This window comes from Acomys minous (genome assembly GCF_964271855.1).
Source record: "Acomys minous genome assembly, chromosome: 20".
In the NCBI taxonomy this organism is placed as follows: Eukaryota; Metazoa; Chordata; class Mammalia; order Rodentia; family Muridae; genus Acomys; species Acomys minous.
In genome coordinates, this window is record NC_140502.1 from 20,758,805 (window position 1) to 20,780,322 (window position 21,518).

The following is a 21,518-nucleotide window of genomic DNA, read 5'->3' on the forward strand; positions in this document are numbered from 1 at the left end:
ACCTCCCTTTGATCCCTGAGATTGTGAGCTGTAAAAACCTGTCTTTTGTTTGGAGTGGTTGATCCCTAACACCTTTAATCCAAGAGCTTTCTGTACACAGGATTTAATAAAGTCAACCCTAGGTCAAGAGGCAGAGCAAGAAACCAGATGACAGGGATTAAGGCCAGGAGGGACTTGGAGTTGAGGGGTGGCTTTTAGCTCTGTGGCTCTTTTGCTCTTGAGTGTCTCAGCTCCTTGGCCTCTGGCTTTTTGGGCTTTGAGGTTGCAAGCCTTTGGCCTTGAGTTTTTGTTTTTGTTTTGTTTTGTTTGTTTTTGGCTTTTTCTTCCTGGGCAAGTGAGCTAGTGAGCCTTTTGGGCTTTTTCCCTCAGGGCGTGAGCTGAGTAGGAAGGTCAGCTGGGTGCGTTCTCTGCCTCTCTGAGTTGGAGGGTTTTTCACTACAGCATCTGACTCCTGAGTCTTTATTGGTAAAAACAGAACGATCTGGGATTTTCAATTGTTAGCGACAGTGTGGCCTTGATGGAGGAAGTGTGGCGCTGAGGGTAGACTTCTTCGAGGTTTCAGAAGCCCTTTCAAGGTGTGCCTCCCGGCATGATGCTCATAGAACCCTCTAGAACTGTAAGCAAGCCCCCAATAAAATGCTTTCTCCCGTAAGAGCCGCCTTGGTCATGGTGTCTCTTCACTTCACAGAAAGAGAACTGAAACTAAGGCAGTAACCCACGCAGACCTCTTGCCTCAGCCTCCTGAGTATTGACATGCCCACCATGGCCAGCTTCCACCTGTTAATTCAAAGGAAATTTGTAGGCTGGCAGGGAAGGAGCCTTACAGAGGATTCTCGACGCTTTCTGTGGTCGGAGAACTTCCATGGGAAAGCTCCCTGGGGGAAACTAAAGTATAATCCGCGTAATTAGTAGGATTTCGGCTGTTTGAGAACTAGAAAACAAACCCAAAGCATCCTATGAGTGCAGGAAACGCTACTCAGGCACTGGACGCATGCGCAGACACTTCAGTGGCACCAGGTTTCTGCCTCTCGGAATCCTGGGAGTTGTAGTTCCGGAGCTTGGCGTTTCCGGGCCTTTTTCAGGGGAAGGTTGGAGTCCTGTGACTGCATTCTCGCGAGGAGGTGAGTAGGTAAAGGTGGGCTTGAGGACCCCAGGGCCTCTCTTCACCTCTCTTGACCTCAGTAACTTGGTTAAGGGATGCGGGAGGACCTCTTTCGGGTCCTTGAAATGAGCCTTTGGTGCTGATGTTGCAGTGCACAAGAGGCTTCCGATTTGGGAGAAAGTTTAGCAATTCTCAGTGTTAGGCTCAAGGAAAAAACACCTGGACTTGGCAGCGTTTGCGGGATCGTGGTGCCCAGTCCACCTCCCCTCACCTTTCTTACACCCTGTTACTGAGTAAGAATCTTTCTGTGCTTAATTTCTCCTCGTGCAAATAGGAATATTAGGAGGACCTATAATATACACTTGGTTTTAGAATCAGTTATAGAGAACACGTACAATGCATATGGGCGTGCGCACACACATATATGTAAGATATTATGTATGTAATATTATATATATATATATATATATTATTGTTTACATAAGTGTGTTGTAGATGGTAGGTATTCTTGGATCCACACATACTATATATTTGTACAGTTCTTGGTACATGCTGTGTTCATGTGACCACAAATGCCTATCACCCAATATGTAGATATAGCTCTTTGTATCAGAGAATATTGTGGCTTTTTCTTTAAATTTTTTATCTATCTATCTATCTATCTATCTATCTATCTGAGACAGGATCTCAGTTTGTAGCCCTGGCTGCTCTAGAACCCACTAGGGTCTTCCTGCAGTCCACACCTCAGAACTGAGATTTTGCTGTGTGCTTTTTCTCTTTCTTTTCATTGCTTAGGGACTTTTTAATTTTCAAAAGTTCATATTTATTTTTTAAATTATGAGTATGTGCATATATACCCACACTCACCCATACACAGACAGACACACACACACACACACACGTGCACACGTCAGTCAGTGGAGAGCAGGTGTCCACAGAGGCCACAGGTGTCGGAACCTTTGAGCTGGAGTTACAGATGGTTGTGAGCCTCCTAGTGTGGGTGCTGGGGACTAAACTCACACCCCGCATGTGCTCTTAACTGCTGAGCCATGTCCCCAGCCCTTCTCTGACCCCTTTTGTGTTTTTTATTCTGGGATGTATGTGTGGGAGTGCTTTACTTGCACGTGTGTCTGTGCACCATGTGCATGCTTGGTCCCTGAAGAGTCCAGAAGAGGCCGTGGGGTCCCCTGGAGCTGGTGTTAGGGATCATTTTGAGCTGCCATGTGGGTGCTGGGAACCAAACCTGGGTCCTCTGTAGGAGGCAACCCTATAGCCCCCTGGCTTGTTTTGAAAAGGAAGAGTGTGCCATTCACAGGAGAGGGTCTCAGAACTTGTTATCACAGCATTCGCATTTTCAGCTTTTGTTTTTCACTGTGGAAATTTCCCCTCTAAAATAGAGCAAACTGAACTCCTACGTGGCAGTTGCTCTCTTACTCTGTCTCATTTTTGAAAGTCTTCTTTTCTTTCTCTCCCAACATGTTTTCCGCCTTGACTAGTGTAAACATGTGTGTGTGTGTGTGTGTTTGTGTGTATGTGTATGAGAGAATGTGTGTAGAGGTGGTACATGTGTGAGTGTTCTGTATGTGCATGTGTGTATGTGTGTGTAGGGGTGGTGTGTGTGTGTAGTGTATGTGAGTGTGTGTCTTAAATTTTTCTCAATCTACAATAGCAATGTTAATTATTTGAGGCTAGTAGGCTCAATAATCTACCTTTTATTCTACAAACCTATATCTTCCCCTCCTTTTTTCCTTTCTTTTAATATTAAATGGGATAGAAAGATAGAGAAAGAAAGGAGCCTCGGGAGATGGCTCAGAGGTTAAGAGCACTGGCTGCTCTTCCAAAGGTCCTGAGTTCAATTCCCAGCAACCACATGGTGGCTCACAACCATCTGTGATGTGATCTGATGCCCTCTTCTGGCCTCCAGGTGTACATGCAGGCAGAGCACTGTATGCTTAATAATAAATAAATCTTTGAGAGAGAAAGAGAGAGAGAGAGAGAGAGAGAGAGAGAGAGAGAGAGAAAAGAAGAAGGAGGAGGAGGAGGAGGAGGAGCTGGCGTGGTGGCGCACGCCTTTAATCCCAGCACTTGGGAGGCAGAGGCAGGTGGATCGCTGTGAGTTCGAGGCCAGCCTGGTCTACAAAGTGAGTCCAGGACAGCCAAGGCTACACAGAGAAACTCTGTCTCGAAAAACCAAAAAGAAGAAGAAGAAGGAGGAGGAGGAGGAGGAGGAGGAGAAGGAAATCCCTAAATGAAACTTTTATTCATTTATAGTGTGTGTAAGGGTGGTGCGTGTGTGTGTGTGTGCACGCGCTCATGCACGTGTGTGTAAGGTTGTAGGGTGATATGTGTGTGTGTGTGTATAGGGGTGGTGCATATGTGTGTGGAGTGTGTGGAGCGGTGATGTGTCTGTGCATGTCAGTGCACTCGTGCGTGCATGCACGGGTGTGGGTGTGTGTGTAGGGGTGGGGCATATGTGTGTGTAGCCTACTCTCTACTATATCGTCTGAGGCAGACACGCTGAATCTGATGCTTGCCCATTCTGTAAGACTCGCTCGTCGTAAAGCCACACCAAGAGTGGACTGCATGACTTAACACTGTTCACAGCATTAGCCACGTGGGCCGGCGACTCCGCTGAGCAGACTCTCACTTGCTGTCTCCTCTCCCTCACTCTGTCTTCCCAGGATGCGGCTGTTCCCTAGGAAGACGGCAGGATGACCGGGGGCAAGGTGAGTTGTTGAGCTTTTTTTCATTAGTTTTTGTTTTTCTTCCATTTTGGTTTGAGACAAGTTCTCACTGTGTAGCCCTGGCTGGCCTGGAACTCACTCTGGAGACGAAGCTGACCTTGAATTCACAGGTGTTTGCCTGCCTCTTGCCTTCTCAGTGTTGGGGGTAAGGCGTGCACCACCGCCTCTGGATAGGTTGAGCTTTTTCTAAGTTTCAGAGTGTCGTGTAAATTTTCAAGGATCCTGACATCTTGCTTCTTTCTCTGAGGAAGACCCAAGGGGAGCAGCAGGCATGGAGAACCTGCTGTGCGGAGCTGGAGAGGCAGCTCAGCGGCTGGCAGCACTGGCTGCTCTTGCAAGGGATCCAGGCTCAGTTCCCAGCAGCCACAACCACATGTGACTCCAGATTGTGAGGACTTGCTGCCTTCTTGTGCCCTCTGCACCTGGCACATGCAGGCAAAACACTAACTATACACACACAGATTTAGACAATAACTTGAGCCTGTTGTGGTGGTGCACACCTTTAATCCCAGCACTCGGGAGGCAGAGGCAGGAGGATCTCCATGTGTTCTAAGCCAGCCTGGTCTACAAAGTGAGTCCTAGACAGCCAAGGCTACACAGAGAAACCCTGTCTTGAAAAAAACAAACAAAACAAACAATGAACCAAACCAACAAAAAACCCCACATAGATTAATTTATTTTTATTTCTGAAAATTACCTGAGGGGATTAGAGAGATGGCTCAGCAGTTCAGAGTGTTGCTGTTCTTGTAAGGATGTAGTTTGGTTCCCTGCACTCACATGAGGACAACTATGAACAGCAGTAGCTCCAGGGATCTGACACTGTCTACTGCCCGCATGGGCACCAAGTGTGCATGTGGTGCATAACTGTGCAGGCAAGCAGAACATTCATGTCCATAAAATAAAGATAAATCAAAGCCAGGTGGTGGTGGCGCACGCCTTTAATCCCAGCACTTGGGAGGCAGAGGCAGTCAGATCGCTGTGAGTTCGAGGTGCTAGGTGTGATTCTGGGACAGACAAGCCTACACAAAGAAACCCTGTGTCGAAATAAAAACAAAGATACACCTAATAACCACTTTGAAATTAGATTAATGATCATAGAATGGAAAAGTGAGTAGCATTGAATAAGCTCAGGTTTTCTATTGTTTTGTTTATAGTACACCAGTTTTTATTTCTTGATTTGTTTTCATGACATAATGTTTTATTTGTAATAATAGATAAAACTTTTGAAAATCCAGGGCCTTCCTTGTGCTAGGCAGATGCGCTACCATTGAGCCACACCACCAACTCCCTCACTGGGGGATTCAAGGCAGGGGCTCTACCACTGAGCCACGCCCCCAGCCCCTCACTGGGGGATTCTAGGCAGGGGCTCTACCACTGAGCCACGCCCTAGCCCCTCACTGGGGGATTCTAGGCAGGGGCTCTACCACTGAGCCACACCCCAGCCCCTCACTGGGGGATTCTAGGCAGGGGCTCTACCACGGAGCCACACCCCAGCCCCTCACTGGGGAATCCTAGGCAGGGGCTCTACCACTGAGCCACGCCCCAGCCCCTCACTGGGGGATTCTAGGCAGGGGCTCTACCACTGAGCCACGCCCCAGCCCCTCACTGGGGGATTCTAGGCAGGGGCTCTACCACGGAGCCACACCCCAGCCCCTCACTGGGGGATTCTAGGCAGGGGCTCTACCACTGAGTCACACCCCCAGCCCCTCACTGGGGGATTCTAGGCAGGTGCTCTACCACTGAGCCACGCCCCAGCCCCTCACTGGGGGATTCTAGGCAGGGGCTCTACCACTGAGCCACGTCCCCAGCCCCTCACTGGGGGATTCTAGGCAGGGGCTCTACCACTGAGCCATGCCCCCAGCCCCTCACTGGGGGATTCTAGGCAAGGGCTCTACCACTGAGCCACGCCCCAGCCCCTCACTGGGGGATTCTAGGCAGGGGCTCTACCACTGAGCCACACTCCAAGTCAAGATTTTAAAAAATAATAATAATTTAAAAGACAGAGTCTTAGTGTGTACATACATCTGTTCTCAATATCTCAGTCCTCCCGCCTGACTCTCAGTGCTGGGATGCCAAGCATGTGCTGTCATGACTGGCTTTCACTGTTTTGTTGTTAATGACATCGTGTTCCCTTAAGTTGACATGCTCTGTGGTAAAGGAGGTCCATGTGACAGAGGCCTCTTCTCTCTCTACTCCCAGATATTTAAATAGCTTAGCAGCTTTGATAATACTAAGGAAAGTTATAGTAATATTGGTATGAATAAATATTCTCCTCCAGAAGAAATTCAAGGATGGTTTGCTACTGTTCCTGTTGTTTAGAAATACTAAATAAGACATGTTTTAACAACGTGTTTTATTTCTATGAGTGTTACCCCTGACTATAATAAGCCTGTGCTCCGTGTGCATGCCAGATACCCACAGAGGCCAAAGGAAGGTATTGGAGACCCAAGACCTGGAGTTATAGTAAGCAGAAGACCAAAGTTAAAGTTGAGTGTTTGCTGTCACAGGAGGCAGTGACGTTCAGGGACGTGGCCGTGGTCTTCAGTGAGGAGGAGCTGGGGCTGCTGGATGCTGCCCAGAGGAAGCTGTACCGTGACGTGATGCTGGAGACTTTCCGGAACCTTCTGTCAGTGGGTGAGAGCAGACATGTGTTGAAGCTAGTGGTTTCTAGTTTTCTAGTCACCATGTGATACAGTGTTGAACTCGTCCTAATTTGATAAATGAAGTGAAAATTAAAGCATGGCAGTGTTGTGCCTAGATCACAAGATCCTCAAAAGACCCCCAGGACTCGATACTGATGCAATACACACAGGGTCTTTTAATACGGGCTTGAGCTTGGACCATAAGCTTTCCTGACGCTGCAGGATAGTAGATTTCTACAGAGATTCAAGCATAATGGGTTTACAAAGGGAAAATCCACATGCAGGGGTTTCCAAACCTTGGTGTTTCATAATTGGTTTGTGAGTCACAGGAATGCTGACCTTTAGGCTGGTTGAATGGAGACTAAATCACACGGGGAAATTTTCTTCTCAGAGGAACTTTGGGTGCTAATTATATCTACTTGCCCAGGTACAAGTTTCTGGAGACAGCTGGCAAGTGCACTTTATGTGTCATTACATTGTCATTCCTGGAATGCAGGAAGAAGGGCCACCTACAGGACAAGTTCTCACAGAACATATAGACCATGACATTAGTTACAGAACATACAGAACATGATGTTGGTTTGGTTCTTGCATTCTCCCCTCTGACTGGTTCATTGAAGGCCCAATCATGGGTCGCTGTGAAACTTATTCCTGTGAGTCGGCCTGTTGTAGGCCAGGGACTGTGCCCTCATGACTGGATGGTACCCAATCTTTGCTGGCTATAAGGGGGCACAAGGCATGACTGGTTTAAGCAGAACTAAGAGCCTATTTTCTTGTAGCCATTTGTCCCTCGTGCCAGAGAGTTGCCTTTGACTTAGCATTTCTGCGTATAAAGTGGAAAAATGGGCGAGGTCATTCTCCTCTGTAACTTCATTCTGCGGACGTTAGGGGTGCTGTTAACAGGGCATAGAAAAGCTGAAAAGCTAGTCAAAGTTAAGGTAATGTGGCACTCATCAAAAATATTGTTTAGCTAATCCAGTTGAAGAGACAAGGAGTAGTCATATCTGTGGACCTGGTTTACATCAGCTTCCAGCAGGTCCAGATCTCAGCAGCTCTGGATGGAGTCTGTTAGCCAGGTAAAAATCTTCTGAGACAAATACAGACTAGGGACAGAAGTTAAAATTGTGTCTATAAGACAGCTTCAAAGGCTTATACCTTTGAAAGCCAGTAAAGGCATCATGAACATTCTTTTTTCAGTTCAGAAGACTTGATAATACAGTTTGGACAGACTTGTTTTTTAGCATGATGAGAAGCACCCTTCAGTCTATATTCAGAATACAACCAAAGGGAAATTAAAATCTTGAGCTTGGGACTGATTAATAAGCAGTCAGTACTCTACCAGCTTTTTAGAACTCTATTAGCTCATTTTTTCATATATTTTGAATTTGCAACTTGCTTTTATGTACCATGAAACTTCTCTTAAGATCCTTTAATTTTTATAAATTTCAGTTACCAACATTTAAATACTTTCTTACACATTAAAATATCTCTTTTATATATTGCATCCATCAACCCTTAAATACTTTCTTAGGCCCTCAAATACTTTGGTTTGCATAACTTAAATTTTCATATCCTCAGACCTAATATAAACTACACCCTTTTTCTATCCAGCCATTCATCAAGAGACACAGGCAGTGGAATACCGAGTGCAGTCATCCAAATGAAGGACTAATAAAAAGTTATACTAAAAACTACTTACCTTTAACATGAAGCCTGTGAGCAAGGCGAGCCTGTTTGTCTTTTTAAATAAGGGAAGAGACCTAAATACCTAGCAGTTTTAACTAGCGGATGAATTGATTAATGTACGAACAGTGGAACTAATTGTCCTCTAGCAGTCAAGCTACCATTAGCTCAGCCGTCAATGAAATCAGAGACCTGAGAAGAATGAATTGTAACCTAGATGAATTTATGTATCAGTCAGTATGACAGAGATGACTACCCATATCCTGGTACCTAGACAGTTGGCCCAGTTGTCTCCTGTGGTAACGTGGCACCATGGGCAGACACAGTCTGGCCGTCAGGCACAGAGGCACTGAAGATGGGAGGCTGTTTCTGTGGAAGGAGAACGCGGAAGAGATCGATCTCACCTCGTTTTCAGCAATGTGAGACAGTCAGTTTCTGGGTGTCCAGTTTGTCGACATTTCACACTGGTCCCTAGCAGAGGGTGAGATGTTGGGAGCAATTTAGCTCAGGTCAGCATCCCGTGGTCCAGGGTTGAAGCCATCTGCCGTGCCAAATCTTTTGAGAGATCTTGGAGAGGTACTGCAAGGATGTAGGGTTCTCTGTCCTAATTAGTTTAAACGTATTTAATGCCATATTCAGCAGATCTCTGACAAGCTTTAGGGCCAGCATATCTGTGCTCAATCCTTGTCTGCCTTTAGCTATCTGCTCTAAACTACATCTTACAAACATGAAACAGGATGTTATAATCTATAATCTGCAGATAAGTGCTAGAGGACCACATCTGTCTAGTTTTAGTATGTCAGAGTTGCTTGTTTCTAGCTATATATTGGCTGATTAATTTAGAAAACACCTGCGATTTACTGAACTAGTACCTAACAAAACCATAAGCTTTAGTTATCCTCAACAGTTTGTGATCGCTTTTAAAAGGACTGGAACTGCACATAGCGTTTTTTAAGAATTACATAGGCACAATGCCTTAAAAGAGTTGATACACATAGTATGCTGTAATCAAAATATAATGTTAATTTTGTATCAATATACAAAGATTTCAAAAACCAAAAACCATCCAGCCCACCTTGGGAATGGAGCATCATTCTCTTAGAATTGTTTCACTAACTATCAGGCAACTGATTCCCTGAGAGAGGTGACAATAAACTGCATAAATATATTTTTGAACTAATATCAAAGCAAAACTAACTTTTAATCATAGATACAGTCCATTGATAGACTGGCAATCTTGCTGGTTCTGACACATTTCATCATTAAGTGTGAACCGTGAAAAGAGCTCAACGGACAGAAGTTACCCTTGGTGTTAAGCTGGACAACTGAATGCAGTTGGAAGCCTTCAATACAGAGGCTCGAGTCTACCACAACCAAAATGGCTGCTAGTCATGTGACTGCCCTTACCCAAGATGGTGGAGAGACTATGACCCCACACTTTTTATCACAGAATCAACCTGGAGGCCCACCACGTGTTGTTAGAGGCCGTGGTGGGCAATTTAAAAATATAGCCATATTCAGAAATTAAGGCCAAATGTCTTCCTAAGGCAGTGATTTTTACCTTTTTGAGAATGAAGGTGGAGCATAATAACCATAAATTTAGAAGATAAACCCCACACTTTAACAGCGTAAACAATTGAATATCTCTAAAATTAACATCCCAACTTAAAAGTAATTTTAGAATTATCCATTTCCAACATCTGTAATGTAGCAGTCTGTTCATCTGAATCAACCTTTATAACAAGCAGAGAGCTCATTAGGACCAAAAGGCTGTAAAGTTGTTGCCTTATGCCACAGTGGCTATCTCAAGATGGCTGAGTCACATACCAGCCTGCAGACCATGTGGTCCACATGGTTGCTATTTAACACAGCTATGTTTCAAACACATATGCACACATACATGTTCTCAACCAGAGTTTGAACTTAATATTTAAACATCATACCCAATAAGCAAATGATAAATCCTTAGTTAAGTATTCACAGTATAATCTTAAGCTATATAGACTGGAGGTATAGCCTTAATATCTTATTAAAGAAACATTGTAGCAGACAGAGCTACAGCACAGACACAGATAGTATACTCATCGGCCAGTGTAGGACCCTCCAGTTCGGTGTCCTGAGGGTCACCAGTGAGCCCCCAAATGTTCTGCCCAGATCATGAGATTCCCCCCGCCCCAAAAGACCCACAGGACTTAATACTGATGCAATACACACAAAGTCCTTTATTATGGGCTCAAGCTTGGACCACAGGTCTTCCTGATGCCCCAGGAGGGGAGACTGGTACAGAGTTTCAAGCATAATGGGTTTATAGAGGGGAAAAACTGCAAGTGGGGGTTTCCAAACCTTGGTGTTTCATAATTGGTTTGTGGGTCACAAGACCGTTGACCTTTAGGCGGGTTGGGTGGAGACTAAGTCACAATGGGAATTTTCTTCTCAGAGGAACACTGGGTGCTAATTATCTGTAATTGCCTGGGTATGACTTTCTGGAGACTGCTGGCAGGTACAGTTTATGGCAGTACATGGTTATTCCTGGAACACAGGAAGAAGTAAGGGTCACCTAAAGGACAAGTTCTCACAGAACATACAGACCATGGCATTACTTACACAACATACGGAACATGGCATTAGTTTGGTCCTTACACTAGTGTGTTTTCATCTTCCTCAAATTATAATCTCACTCCCACCACCTGGTGGCGCATGCTGAGTGATGCCTACCGATGCTGAAATATGTTGAGGCGGCTGGAGAGATAGCTCATCAGTTAATGCTTTCTTTGCTCTTACAGAGGACCAGAGTTTGGCTTTCTATTGTTTTTAAATTATCTGTATTATCAGTAGGCCCAGCTAGTGATCAATTGAGACACAGACACTTGTTATATTTTAAAATAGCCTTAGTTCACCTGGGGCAGGGCAGATACCAAGCCTCTAAACTACCTCCCATAGTGGGGCAGGCATGGGATCCCTGCCTCTATCCGATGCCATCTGCTTCTAATAACTTCTATCAAGTTACCTCCCATCCATAATCCCAAATACTTGCTAATGTTCTTCATCTGGGTCGGATTCTCCATTCACGCCAGCCATCTAATCCATGGCAGCCTCCTTTCTTCCCTTCAGCATCTCTCTTTTCTCCTTGTGGCCGTCTCTCTTTTCTCACAGATAGGAAGCAGCAATTAGCACCAAAATACTTCAGACATTCCCCCAACAGGTCCCAGCACCCAACATCAGGTTGCTCACAAATACCTATTAACTCCAGATCCAGGGCTGGAGACATGGCTCAGAGGTTAAGAGCACTGCCTGTTCTTCCGAAGGTCCTGAGTTCAATTCCCAGCAAACACATGGTTGCTCACAACCACCTGTAATGTAATCTGGTGCCCTCTTCTGGTGAGCAGGCATACATGGGGGAAGAATACTGTATAATTAAACTTGAAATGAACAGACTCCAGCTTAGGGTATCTGCCTCCCCCTGCTGGTCTCCGTGGGCACCTGCACTCACGTACACATACACATACACACACATACACACACACATACACTTACATGTACACATCAGGAAAAAATTGAAAAGATGTATCAATAAAATGAAATAAAATAGGGTTGAGGTTATGACATGGCCAGCAGCTAATGGCACCTGGAACCAAGTTTGATGCCCCAACGCTCAGTCCCAGGAGTCCACATGATGGATGGAGAGAACTGAGAAAAATGTAGCAGACAGAAAAGAAATTCCAATGGTGTCTGTCTAGGACATTGGCAAGAACAGTTTGAGGGAGAAGGGGGAGGAAAGAATGAAAATTGGTGCTCGTCAAAACAAGTTGGGTTTTTTGTTTGTTTGTTTGTTTTGGTTTTTCGAGACAGGGTTTCTCTGTGTAGCCTCGGTTGTCCTGGGCTCACTTTGTAGACCTGGCTGGCCTCGAACTCACATCGATCCACCTGCCTCTGCCTCCCAAGTGCTGGGATTAAAGGCGTGTGCCACCACGCCCGGCTAAAACAAGTTTCTTAAAGTCTATCTATGTGTGTGTATCCTGGATCTCTTCAAACATTGTATTTCTTCGTCTGACTTGTATTATGAGTTTAGGAAGGAATAGATTTGGCCGGCTGAAGAAGATACAGTGGAATGCTATTTTTAGAACCTGCTCATCTGGGGTGTGTTAATTCACAGGGCATCAGAACGTGACTCCAGATGTTTTGCTCCAGCTCAAGAGAGAATACCTGTTCTGGATGTTGACCGAGGCTAGCTGGAGCGGTGAATCTACAGGTGAGAACAGTGTGCCTCGGATATCCTGCTCCTTAACCTACGCATGACTTTGGGGCTGGGTGTCAGTCGAGGCTTTGTACCACTGTCGAGAATCCATCCGTCCTCAGCGTCAGTCTCCATTTGCTCTGTGACTCCCTCAAAGCTGAGTTACAACATGCTATTCCTCCACATCCGGATGGTTCCTTGTAGATGTGTATACATGGGCATGCACATGCACATATACACACACGTGTGTGAGGAGGCCATAGATCACAATTTTTAAAAGCCTTGTATTCATTATGTGTGTGGTGAGGACAGGTACTGCAGTGTCACTCATATATGATGCTCTGTAGACCTCTAAGTGGGTCTCCTGAGCGCTGGCCTCAGCGTCTGGGCATGTCAGTGAGGTGACAGGGCACTCATGCTAATGGGATGGCAACCTTTCTCTGATTTAGTGAATGAAGGCTTAGGCTGTGGTCTTGGCTGTACAACTGCAACATCAGCCAACACGGTGTTCACACACCCTACCTCTCTCTGAATTCTCTATATGCTTTTAGGAGACAAGAATCTACAGGAGACGGACCCTCTTCAGGAAGGAGGGTTGAGGTACCTGCCACATGAGGAGCTTTTCTGCTCGCAAATCTGGCAACAAGTTACAAGGGAGTTAACCAAGGCTTGGGATTGCACAGTAAACACTGGAGCAACTGGCTCTCCGTTAAAACAGGATGACGTGAGCTGTGAAGAAGAGGAGCTCATTAAAGCTTCCAGTCAGAATTTAGTTCCTCAGGTTGACCACAGGGAATTCCCCGAAGAAGAGGCACGTGAGAAAGATTTCAGTTGCACCCACCGTCTCCATGTTATTACAGGAGAGAAGCCCTACAAGTGTGAAAAATGTCACAACACCTGTCAGTTCCCAAGTCTTCAGTCCCATCAGAGAATACACGATATCCGCGGATTGAACAAGGCAGACAGTCTGTTTAAAAATTTCAGTCAAAGGCCACTATTTCAGTATCGTCAGAGTGTCCCCACTGGAGAAAACCCCAAAGGATATGAGGATACTGGGAAAAGCTCCTGTGGCCAGACAGTTTTGTTAGTTCACAGAGGAGAGGAACCCTATAAATGTGAGGAGTGTGGAGAGAGCTTCAGCCACAGCTCACATCTCCAGGTCCATCAGAGAGACCATGCTGGAGAGAAGCCTTATAACTGTGAAGAGACTGGGAAGGACTTTGCTGGGTTTTCACGACCACACCTGCATCACCAAATCCACAAAGGGGAGAAGCCATACAAGGGTGATGCATGTGGCAAGGGCTTTAGTGACACTTCACACGTTAGCATTCATTGGAGAGCCCACACAGGAGAACAACCCAGTAAGTGTGAGGAATATGGGGAAAGCTTCTGTCAGACCCCAAACCTTCTGGATCATCAGAGGGGCCACACTGGAAAGAAGCCTTATCAATGTGATACTTGTGGGAAGAGCTTCAGCCGTAGCTCTGATTTTAACACTCACATTAGGGTCCACACGGGTGAAAAACCCTACAAATGTGAAGAGTGTGGGAAAGGCTTTAGCCAGGCATCAAATCTTCTGTCCCATCAGAGAGGCCACACTGGAGAGAAACCTTTCAAATGTAACACATGTGGGAAGAGTTTCCGCCGAAGTTCAAGTCTTACTGTTCATTGTAGAGTCCACACGGGTGAAAAACCCTATAAGTGTGAAGAGTGTGGGAAAGCCTTTATCCAGACCTCAAATCTTCTGGTCCATCAAAGGGTCCATACTGGAGAGAAACCCTACAGGTGTAACATATGTGGGAAGAGCTTCCACCGAAGTTCAAATCTTAATGTCCACTGGAGAATCCATACAGGAGAAAAACCCTATAAGTGTGAGGAGTGTGGAAAAACCTTTATCCAGGCTGCAAATCTTCTGGACCATCAGAGAAGCCACACTGGGGAGAAGCCCTACAAATGTAATACATGTGGGAAGAGCTTCCGCCGGAGTTCAAATCTTAATGTCCACTGTAGAATCCATACAAGAGAGAATCCATACATATGTGATACATGTGGCAAGGGCTTTAGCTACAGTTCGCACTTTAAAATTCATTGTAGAGTCCACACAGGAGAAAAGCCCTATAAGTGTGAGGAGTGTGGAAAAGCCTTCATCCAGGCTGCAAATCTTCTGGCCCATCAGAGAAGCCACACCGGAGAGAAACCCTACAAATGTAGCACATGTGGGAAAAGCTTCCGCCGGAGTTCAAATCTTAATGTTCATTACAGAATCCATACAAGAGAGAATCCATATAAATGTGATACATGTGGTAAGGGCTTTAGCTACAGTTCGCACTTTAAAGTTCATTGTAGAGTCCACACAGGAGAAAAGCCCTATAAGTGTGAGGAGTGTGGAAAAACCTTCAGTGTAGCCTCACACCTTAAAGCTCATCAGATAAGCCACACGGGAGAGAAACCCTACAAATGTGCGGAGTGTGGAAAAGGCTTCTGTCAGGCCTCAAACCTTCTGGATCATCAGAGGGGCCACACTGGGGAGATGCCTTATCAATGTGATACCTGTGGGAAGAGCTTCAGCCGTAGTTCTGATTTTAACACTCACATCAGAGTCCACACGGGTGAAAAACCCTATAAGTGTGAGGAGTGTGGAAAAGCCTTCAGCCAGGTCTCAAATCTTCTGGCCCATCAGAGAAGCCACACCGGAGAGAAACCCTACAAATGTAACACATGTGGGAAGAGCTTCCGCCGGAGTTCAGATCTTAATGCTCATTGTAGAATCCATACAAGAGAGAAACCGTACAAATGTGATACATGTGGCAAGGGCTTTAGCGACAGTTCACACCTTAACATTCATTCTAGAGTGCACACAGGAGAAAAACCCTACAAGTGTGAGGAGTGTGACAGGGTCATCGGTGTAGACTCACACCTTCGGACTCATCAGATAAGCCATAGCGGAGAGAAACCCTACAAATGTGTGGAGTGTGGGAAAGGCTTCTGTCGGGCCTCAAATCTTCTAGATCATCAAAGGGGCCACACTGGAGAGAAGCCTTATCAATGTGATACTTGTGGGAAGAGCTTCAGCCGTAGTTCTGATTTTAACACTCATCTTAGAGTTCACACGGGTGAAAAACCCTATAAGTGTGAGGAGTGTGGGAAAGGCTTTAGCCAGGCATCAAATCTTCTGTCCCATCAGAGAGGCCACACCGGAGAGAAACCCTACAAATGTAATACATGTGGGAAGAGCTTCCGCCGGAGTTCAGATCTTAATGTTCATTGTAGAATCCACACAGGAGAGAAACCGTACAAATGTGACAAGTGTGGGAAGGCCTTCAGTCAATTCTCAAGTCTCCAAGTGCATCTGAGGGTCCACACAGGAGAGAAACCGTATCAGTGCACAGAGTGTGGGAAGGGCTTCACGGTAGGTTCACAACTTCAAGCCCACCAGAGGTCACACACTGGAGAGAGACCCTATCAGTGTGAGGAGTGTGGGAAGGGCTTCTGTAGGGCTTCCAATTTCCTGGCTCATCGTGGGGTCCACAAAGGTGAAAAACCATACCCGTGTGATGTGTGTGGGAAACACTTCCGACAGAGGTCCTACCTCCAAGCCCACCAGAGAGTCCACACTGGAGAGAAACCATACAAATGTGAAGAGTGTGGGAAAGGTTTTAGTTGGAGCTCATACCTTCAAGCCCACCAGAGAGTTCACTCTGGAGAAAAACCGTACAAGTGCAAGGCGTGTGGGGAGGGCTTCAGCTGGATCTCAAGTCTCCTGATTCACCAGCGTGTCCATTTTGAGGATAAATGTGACAGGAACGTTTCTTGGTCAGAGGATTCCTACAGGAAATAATCTCTTCACACATCGTTTAATATTTCAAGATAATGCTGAAATACCTAATCTTAGTTCTCAGAGAGCACAGAGAAGTTTTCTCTGACTTGGTGAGTGTGTTAGAGCCGTAGTAGACTGCCACGGTGCGGGACCAGAGGTAACAAGTAAGAATGGATCTTTGATTGTTTCATCCAGAACCTTGACCACCTAATCAGATCCATGCAGACAAGATACTCAGGAAAGGCAGGCTTGGTCTGGAGTTATCTCAATGCGAAGTCTAATGAATTGGATTTAAACCCCCATAGAAGGGAGAAATCATTCACAGGCAAGTCTGCTCCCCCTTTCTGGTGCCTGTAGGCTTTTGGTCATCGTTAAGTACCAAGAAAGCCGGTAGTGATGGCTCACGGTTGTAATTGCAGTTCTCAGTAGATTTTCTATAGGCTCAGTCTGAGCTATAGTGAGTGAACCCCATCTCAGCACACCAAAAGATTAGCAAGTAGCAAAAGGTACAATCGTGTGAAAGATCTTATTTGATTATCTTGATGTTTATGTTAAAACGCCCTCAGAAGTGTTGTAGAAGCTTGCAGGGCATTTAAATGAGGCATCCATGGGCATTTCTCACCCCTGCTGGCAATATCTCTAAAATGTTGTATGCAGAACCTGTGCCGTGGGCAGCGCTTCTGTATGCTGAGAGGACTTCAGTGTGCCATCATGCACAAGCCTCCTTTAAGAACTCCTGAGTTATGGCAATTATATACAGCAATGTGTGTGTGTGTATGTCCTAGTAACACAAGGGGCTTCGTACCCATTTGCAGAGAGTCCCACCTCAGGGCCAACAAGCGTCATTTCCTTTTTGCACGGTGCTTAGATTTGTTCTTGATCTTCATGTGGATTGAAATATAGGCTATTGAGGTGCAGAAAAAAAAAATCCTTTAACAAAACTTTCCATCCAGTCTTGATCATAAAAGTGCTCAGTAAGGTAAACTACATATGATAAGTCCTGGCCAAATATGGTGGCATGGCCCCCTTTCATCTCAGCACCGGAGGTAGGATCAGGAGGTCAAGACCAACATAAAAACCATAGTGAATCTACGTCCAGCCTGGGTGGGTGCCAGAACCAGCTCTGGACAATATTGCACAGATCCTAGAGCAAGGAGTGAGGCTGAGAAATAAAAGAACAGAAATAAGAAACAGAGGCAAGAAATAGCCAGAAACACAGGATAGACTCAAGAGGACCTGCAGTCAATACCACAAGATGCCTCAGCTTTATTCACCAGTTCAATGTATACACATCTTAGGCATGGGAAAACAAAGCAGGAAGGTCGCTCTCAGGAGATAATGCAGACATTCCCACGGGAAAAGCAGTGTAAGCTCTATTGACCCTCGGCCTTGAAGCCACAGTGTACTTTCTCTGATAGTCTGAAGACCTTGAGGGTGCACTTGGCAGAACATCTTGCTTAACCACGGTCTTGGCAATCGGTGTGATTCTTATGCTGGAACAAAGAGCAGTGCATATGGACAGACCTTATACAAACGGCTCCTGACAGTTCCCCCTTTTTAATTTTAAAAATGCTGTAGCCTACTAGCTAGATGCAGAATGACTGTGCCTGTCTTAGGTTGACGTATCCCTAATGGATCTTACCAGTCTTTTGACTACCAGACTTTGCAGAGAGATTATAGCAATGCTCGCAGTTTGACATTGTGCATTTCACCTTGAACTTTCCAGGAGTTGACCATTACCTTGACCAAAAGCGGTATTATACGAATGGCAATAAGACACATTGAAGTACTCATTAACAGAAGTAATTGATAAATTTCCCAATAACAAAACACAAGTCAGGTTGGCACAGGCTTTAACAATTTCCAATAGAGGGCATCGAGGACTGTTCTTCACATAAGAGTCCTTTCCTTGGCCTCTTACCAGGCCCTTGGCTGCAGCAAGTTTCCACACATACGCCTAAGGATACTCTGAATCCGACCACTACAGTCCAGCAGAGAGCCCTTTTTCCCAATTGCTTAAATTTATTAGAGATGATTCTTCATTACCTCCTACTTGGTTGCCTGACTAGTCCGATAGAAATCTGTTGCTTTTAGTCACATTATATTGTAATGGTTTGTCCCCTAGACATCTCCATAATAAAGTTTTGTTGCTATATCTTGTCTCTGAGTCACATGGTAAACTTTTTTTTTTGCGGAGAAACCTTTCCCCTGACCAGATTGCCTTTGGGAAGTAACAGTCCAGCATTGGTACACATTCCTCCACCTCCAATAAGAGTATGATTATAAACTCCAACACACAACCAGGCGAATAAGTGGTTTTTTTGCAAAACAAATGGGCAACCGTTTTCCACAACCTGAATAATTAAATCTTGGCGATCGTTGTGTACTCAGCCATATTGGGCAGGAGGTGTGAGCAAGCACGTATCATTCACCAGTATCATAATTTCTTGTCCTTCCTGAACTGCGGGATGTAAAAGTGGAGGATCTGTAACATAGGCCCATTAGCTTGCACCATCTGACACATCGTCCCCATCACCCATAGCATCATCCATCTTACATTCAGTTCCAGCAAAATGCACCCACCTTTCTGGCAACCATGTGGCGTTCTCAGCATTCTGTAGAAAAACCACACGTGCCCTCTTGCCCAAATTAACACCAGATTGGGGGGCTGTGCCGTTCCCCTGTAAGAGGATCTTTCCATTTAACCTGAGCACAGCTACTCTGAGTTTTAAGATGCAGCGTAACCTTTCTGCCGCAGAATAACCAAGAGCATCCACATTTAAAACATTTAAAATAAAAGAGCATGATTTAAACTATTCTGTGGGGAGGAGGAATATAATTCCCACTTCCTAATTTTAAGCAATTAAAATATTAAAGTCCCATGAGCACTTTCCACAATCCCCTGACCTTGGAGAGTATAAGGAATTCCAGTCTTATGACTGATTGAGAACTGAGCACAAAAGCATTGAAATTTTTGACTTATATACCCTGTACCATTATCTGTTTTTACAGCAGCAGGGATACCAAGTGTAACAAAACACTCTAGACAAGAGAAACAACATGTTGAGTTGCTTCTTCTGTTTTTGCAGCAGCCATTATAAATCCTGGATAAGTACCTATAGTAAACATGCATGTATTTAAACATTTCCAAACTCTGGTATGTGAGTAACATCCATTTGCCATAATTGATTAGGAATCAAATTGCTATGATTTATTACATATTGAGGAACAGGATGCAATTCTGGGCAAGCAGAACATTGTTTAGCAATTTGTCTAGCAGCCTCATGAGTAATAATGAACCTGATATCTTAGACTTTGACTATTTTGATGATGCAAAACATGAGATTTTTGAGTAAGTTTCTGCCTGAGTAAAATATACTTGTTTAGTAGCTTAATCTGCCATATAGTTTCCTTTTGCTAAAGGACTGGGAAATCCAGAATGAGCTCCAATGTAACTGAAATAACAAGGATCAGTCCTTGCATGTAAATGTCTCTGTATTTGAAAGAACAATAATTGTATTTAAATATCAGTAATCTCAATATATGGAACCATTTCTAAAATCTGTAAGGCTTGAGCTATATATTGACTATCAGTGTGTAAGTTAAAAGAAGTGTTGGCCATTATATCTTTTTATTTATTTTATTTTATTTTAATATATATATTTGTTTTTTCAAGACAGGGTTTCCCTGTGTAGCCTTGACTGTCCTGGAATTGTTTTGTAGACCAGGCTGTCTTTGAACTCATATCAATCCATGGGATTAAAGTTGTGAACCACCACTGCCTGGCTCCATTGTATCAAATATAGCTGCCACAGCCCTTAATTCAACTACTTGAGCTGATGCCGAATTTGTTTGTAAAACATACTTTTGATCCTGTATAACATAAACAGCCATCCCATTAGATGATCCATCAGTAAAAACTGTCTGGGATCCTGGTATTTGGATCATTTTTTATAGTTTTTGAAAATGCTATAGAATGGATATTTTAAAACTGAGTCAATTTATTATTAGGATAATGATGGTCTGTTTTTGCCCATTGATTGAGCAAATGCAATAGCTCAAGTATTGTTATTTTGGAATAACCAGTCAACATGTTGTCCAGTAAATGGGATTCTAATCAAATGTGGCTCGATACCAAAGTTTTTATGAAATTTTTCTCTAGTTAATTTAGACTAAACAAGCTACAGATTCATAATAAGGTGTCAACACATATGCCAGTATATGAGTAACATCAGGTGAATCCATAGTAAAGGACCTTTTTGCCAAATGACAGCAGCAGGAGCATGCTGAGCAGCCAGAATACATGCTAACAGTTTTTCTGATAATCAACATATTGTATATTCCATTGTTCTGTGGCTGACGCAGCCCGAACCAAACTTTCCCGCCTTCTTTGGATAATTGTCCCTGTGATGACGGATCGGAATCTCCTTTAAGGATATCAAATAAAGGCTTTAGCTCTCCAGTGGACAATTTTAAATAAGGTCGAAGCCAATTAATATCCCCCAAGAGTTTTTGACAATCTTTCAAAGCAGTCAAGTTGTCTTTTCTAGTTTGTTTTTTGGGGTTTTTTTTTGGGGGGGGGGATGTTGAGGTAAAATTGCTTTCAGGTACAGTTTATGTCCCAGATAAGAAAGCAGTGCAGCCCATTGGACCTTTTCTGCAGCTATTATTAAGCCTGGTTTTTAAAAGCATCTGGTAGATGAGCAGAAGCAGCTCACAGGAAGCCTCCATCTTTAGATGTTAAAAGACTGTCATCCACACAGTGTACAACAGATAACTGAGGACGTCACTCGAGTTTGAGTGCAAATTTTTGACAGAGAGTTGGGCTACTTGCCACGCCTTGAGGCAACACTAGCCAGTGATATCTTTCCATAGGCTCCTTAAAAATTGTTGAAGGTATGCCGAAAGCAAATCTTTTACAGTCTCCAAGAGGAAACATATAAAAACAATCTTTCAAATCCAAAATAATCTTATACGTATCTTGAGGTGTGGCAGAAGGAATGGGCAGCCCTGGTTGTAAAGCTCCTAGCAGCTCCACAGTCTCGTTTACTTTTCTCAGGTCTTGCAATACCCTCCCTTTTCCTGACTTGTTTTTAACAACAGAAATTGGAGAATTCCATGGAGAATTAGAAGTGATGTGGCCACTGTCAAGCTGTTCCTGTGCTAACCGTTCTGTGGCCTGAATTTATCCAGGCTTGGGCAGCAGAATGCCTAGTTTCACTTTTCTTGAGCATTGAGGCATCCCACGCAATGCCGGTTTAGGTTTTTTTCTTTCATGCCTGGGGTCTAAACTCTC

At 44.5% G+C, this 21,518-nt stretch overlaps 2 protein-coding genes across 2 annotated transcripts in view; both read left to right on the forward strand.

Annotated features, from left to right (window-relative positions):
* Window positions 1-21,518, forward strand: part of LOC311591569 (uncharacterized protein) — a 234,599-nt gene that overhangs the window by 194,790 nt on the left and 18,291 nt on the right. The gene's annotated exons all lie outside the window — the stretch shown is intronic.
* On the forward strand, window positions 1,061-21,037 carry LOC311591564 (uncharacterized protein). Its single transcript, XM_084771297.1, has 5 exons — window positions 1,061-1,121; window positions 3,784-3,828; window positions 6,354-6,480; window positions 12,325-12,420; window positions 12,957-21,037. Exons 2-5 carry the CDS (start codon window positions 3,814-3,816, stop codon window positions 16,241-16,243), a joined length of 3,525 nt encoding a protein of 1,174 aa, XP_084627423.1. The 5' UTR covers window positions 1,061-1,121; window positions 3,784-3,813; the 3' UTR covers window positions 16,244-21,037.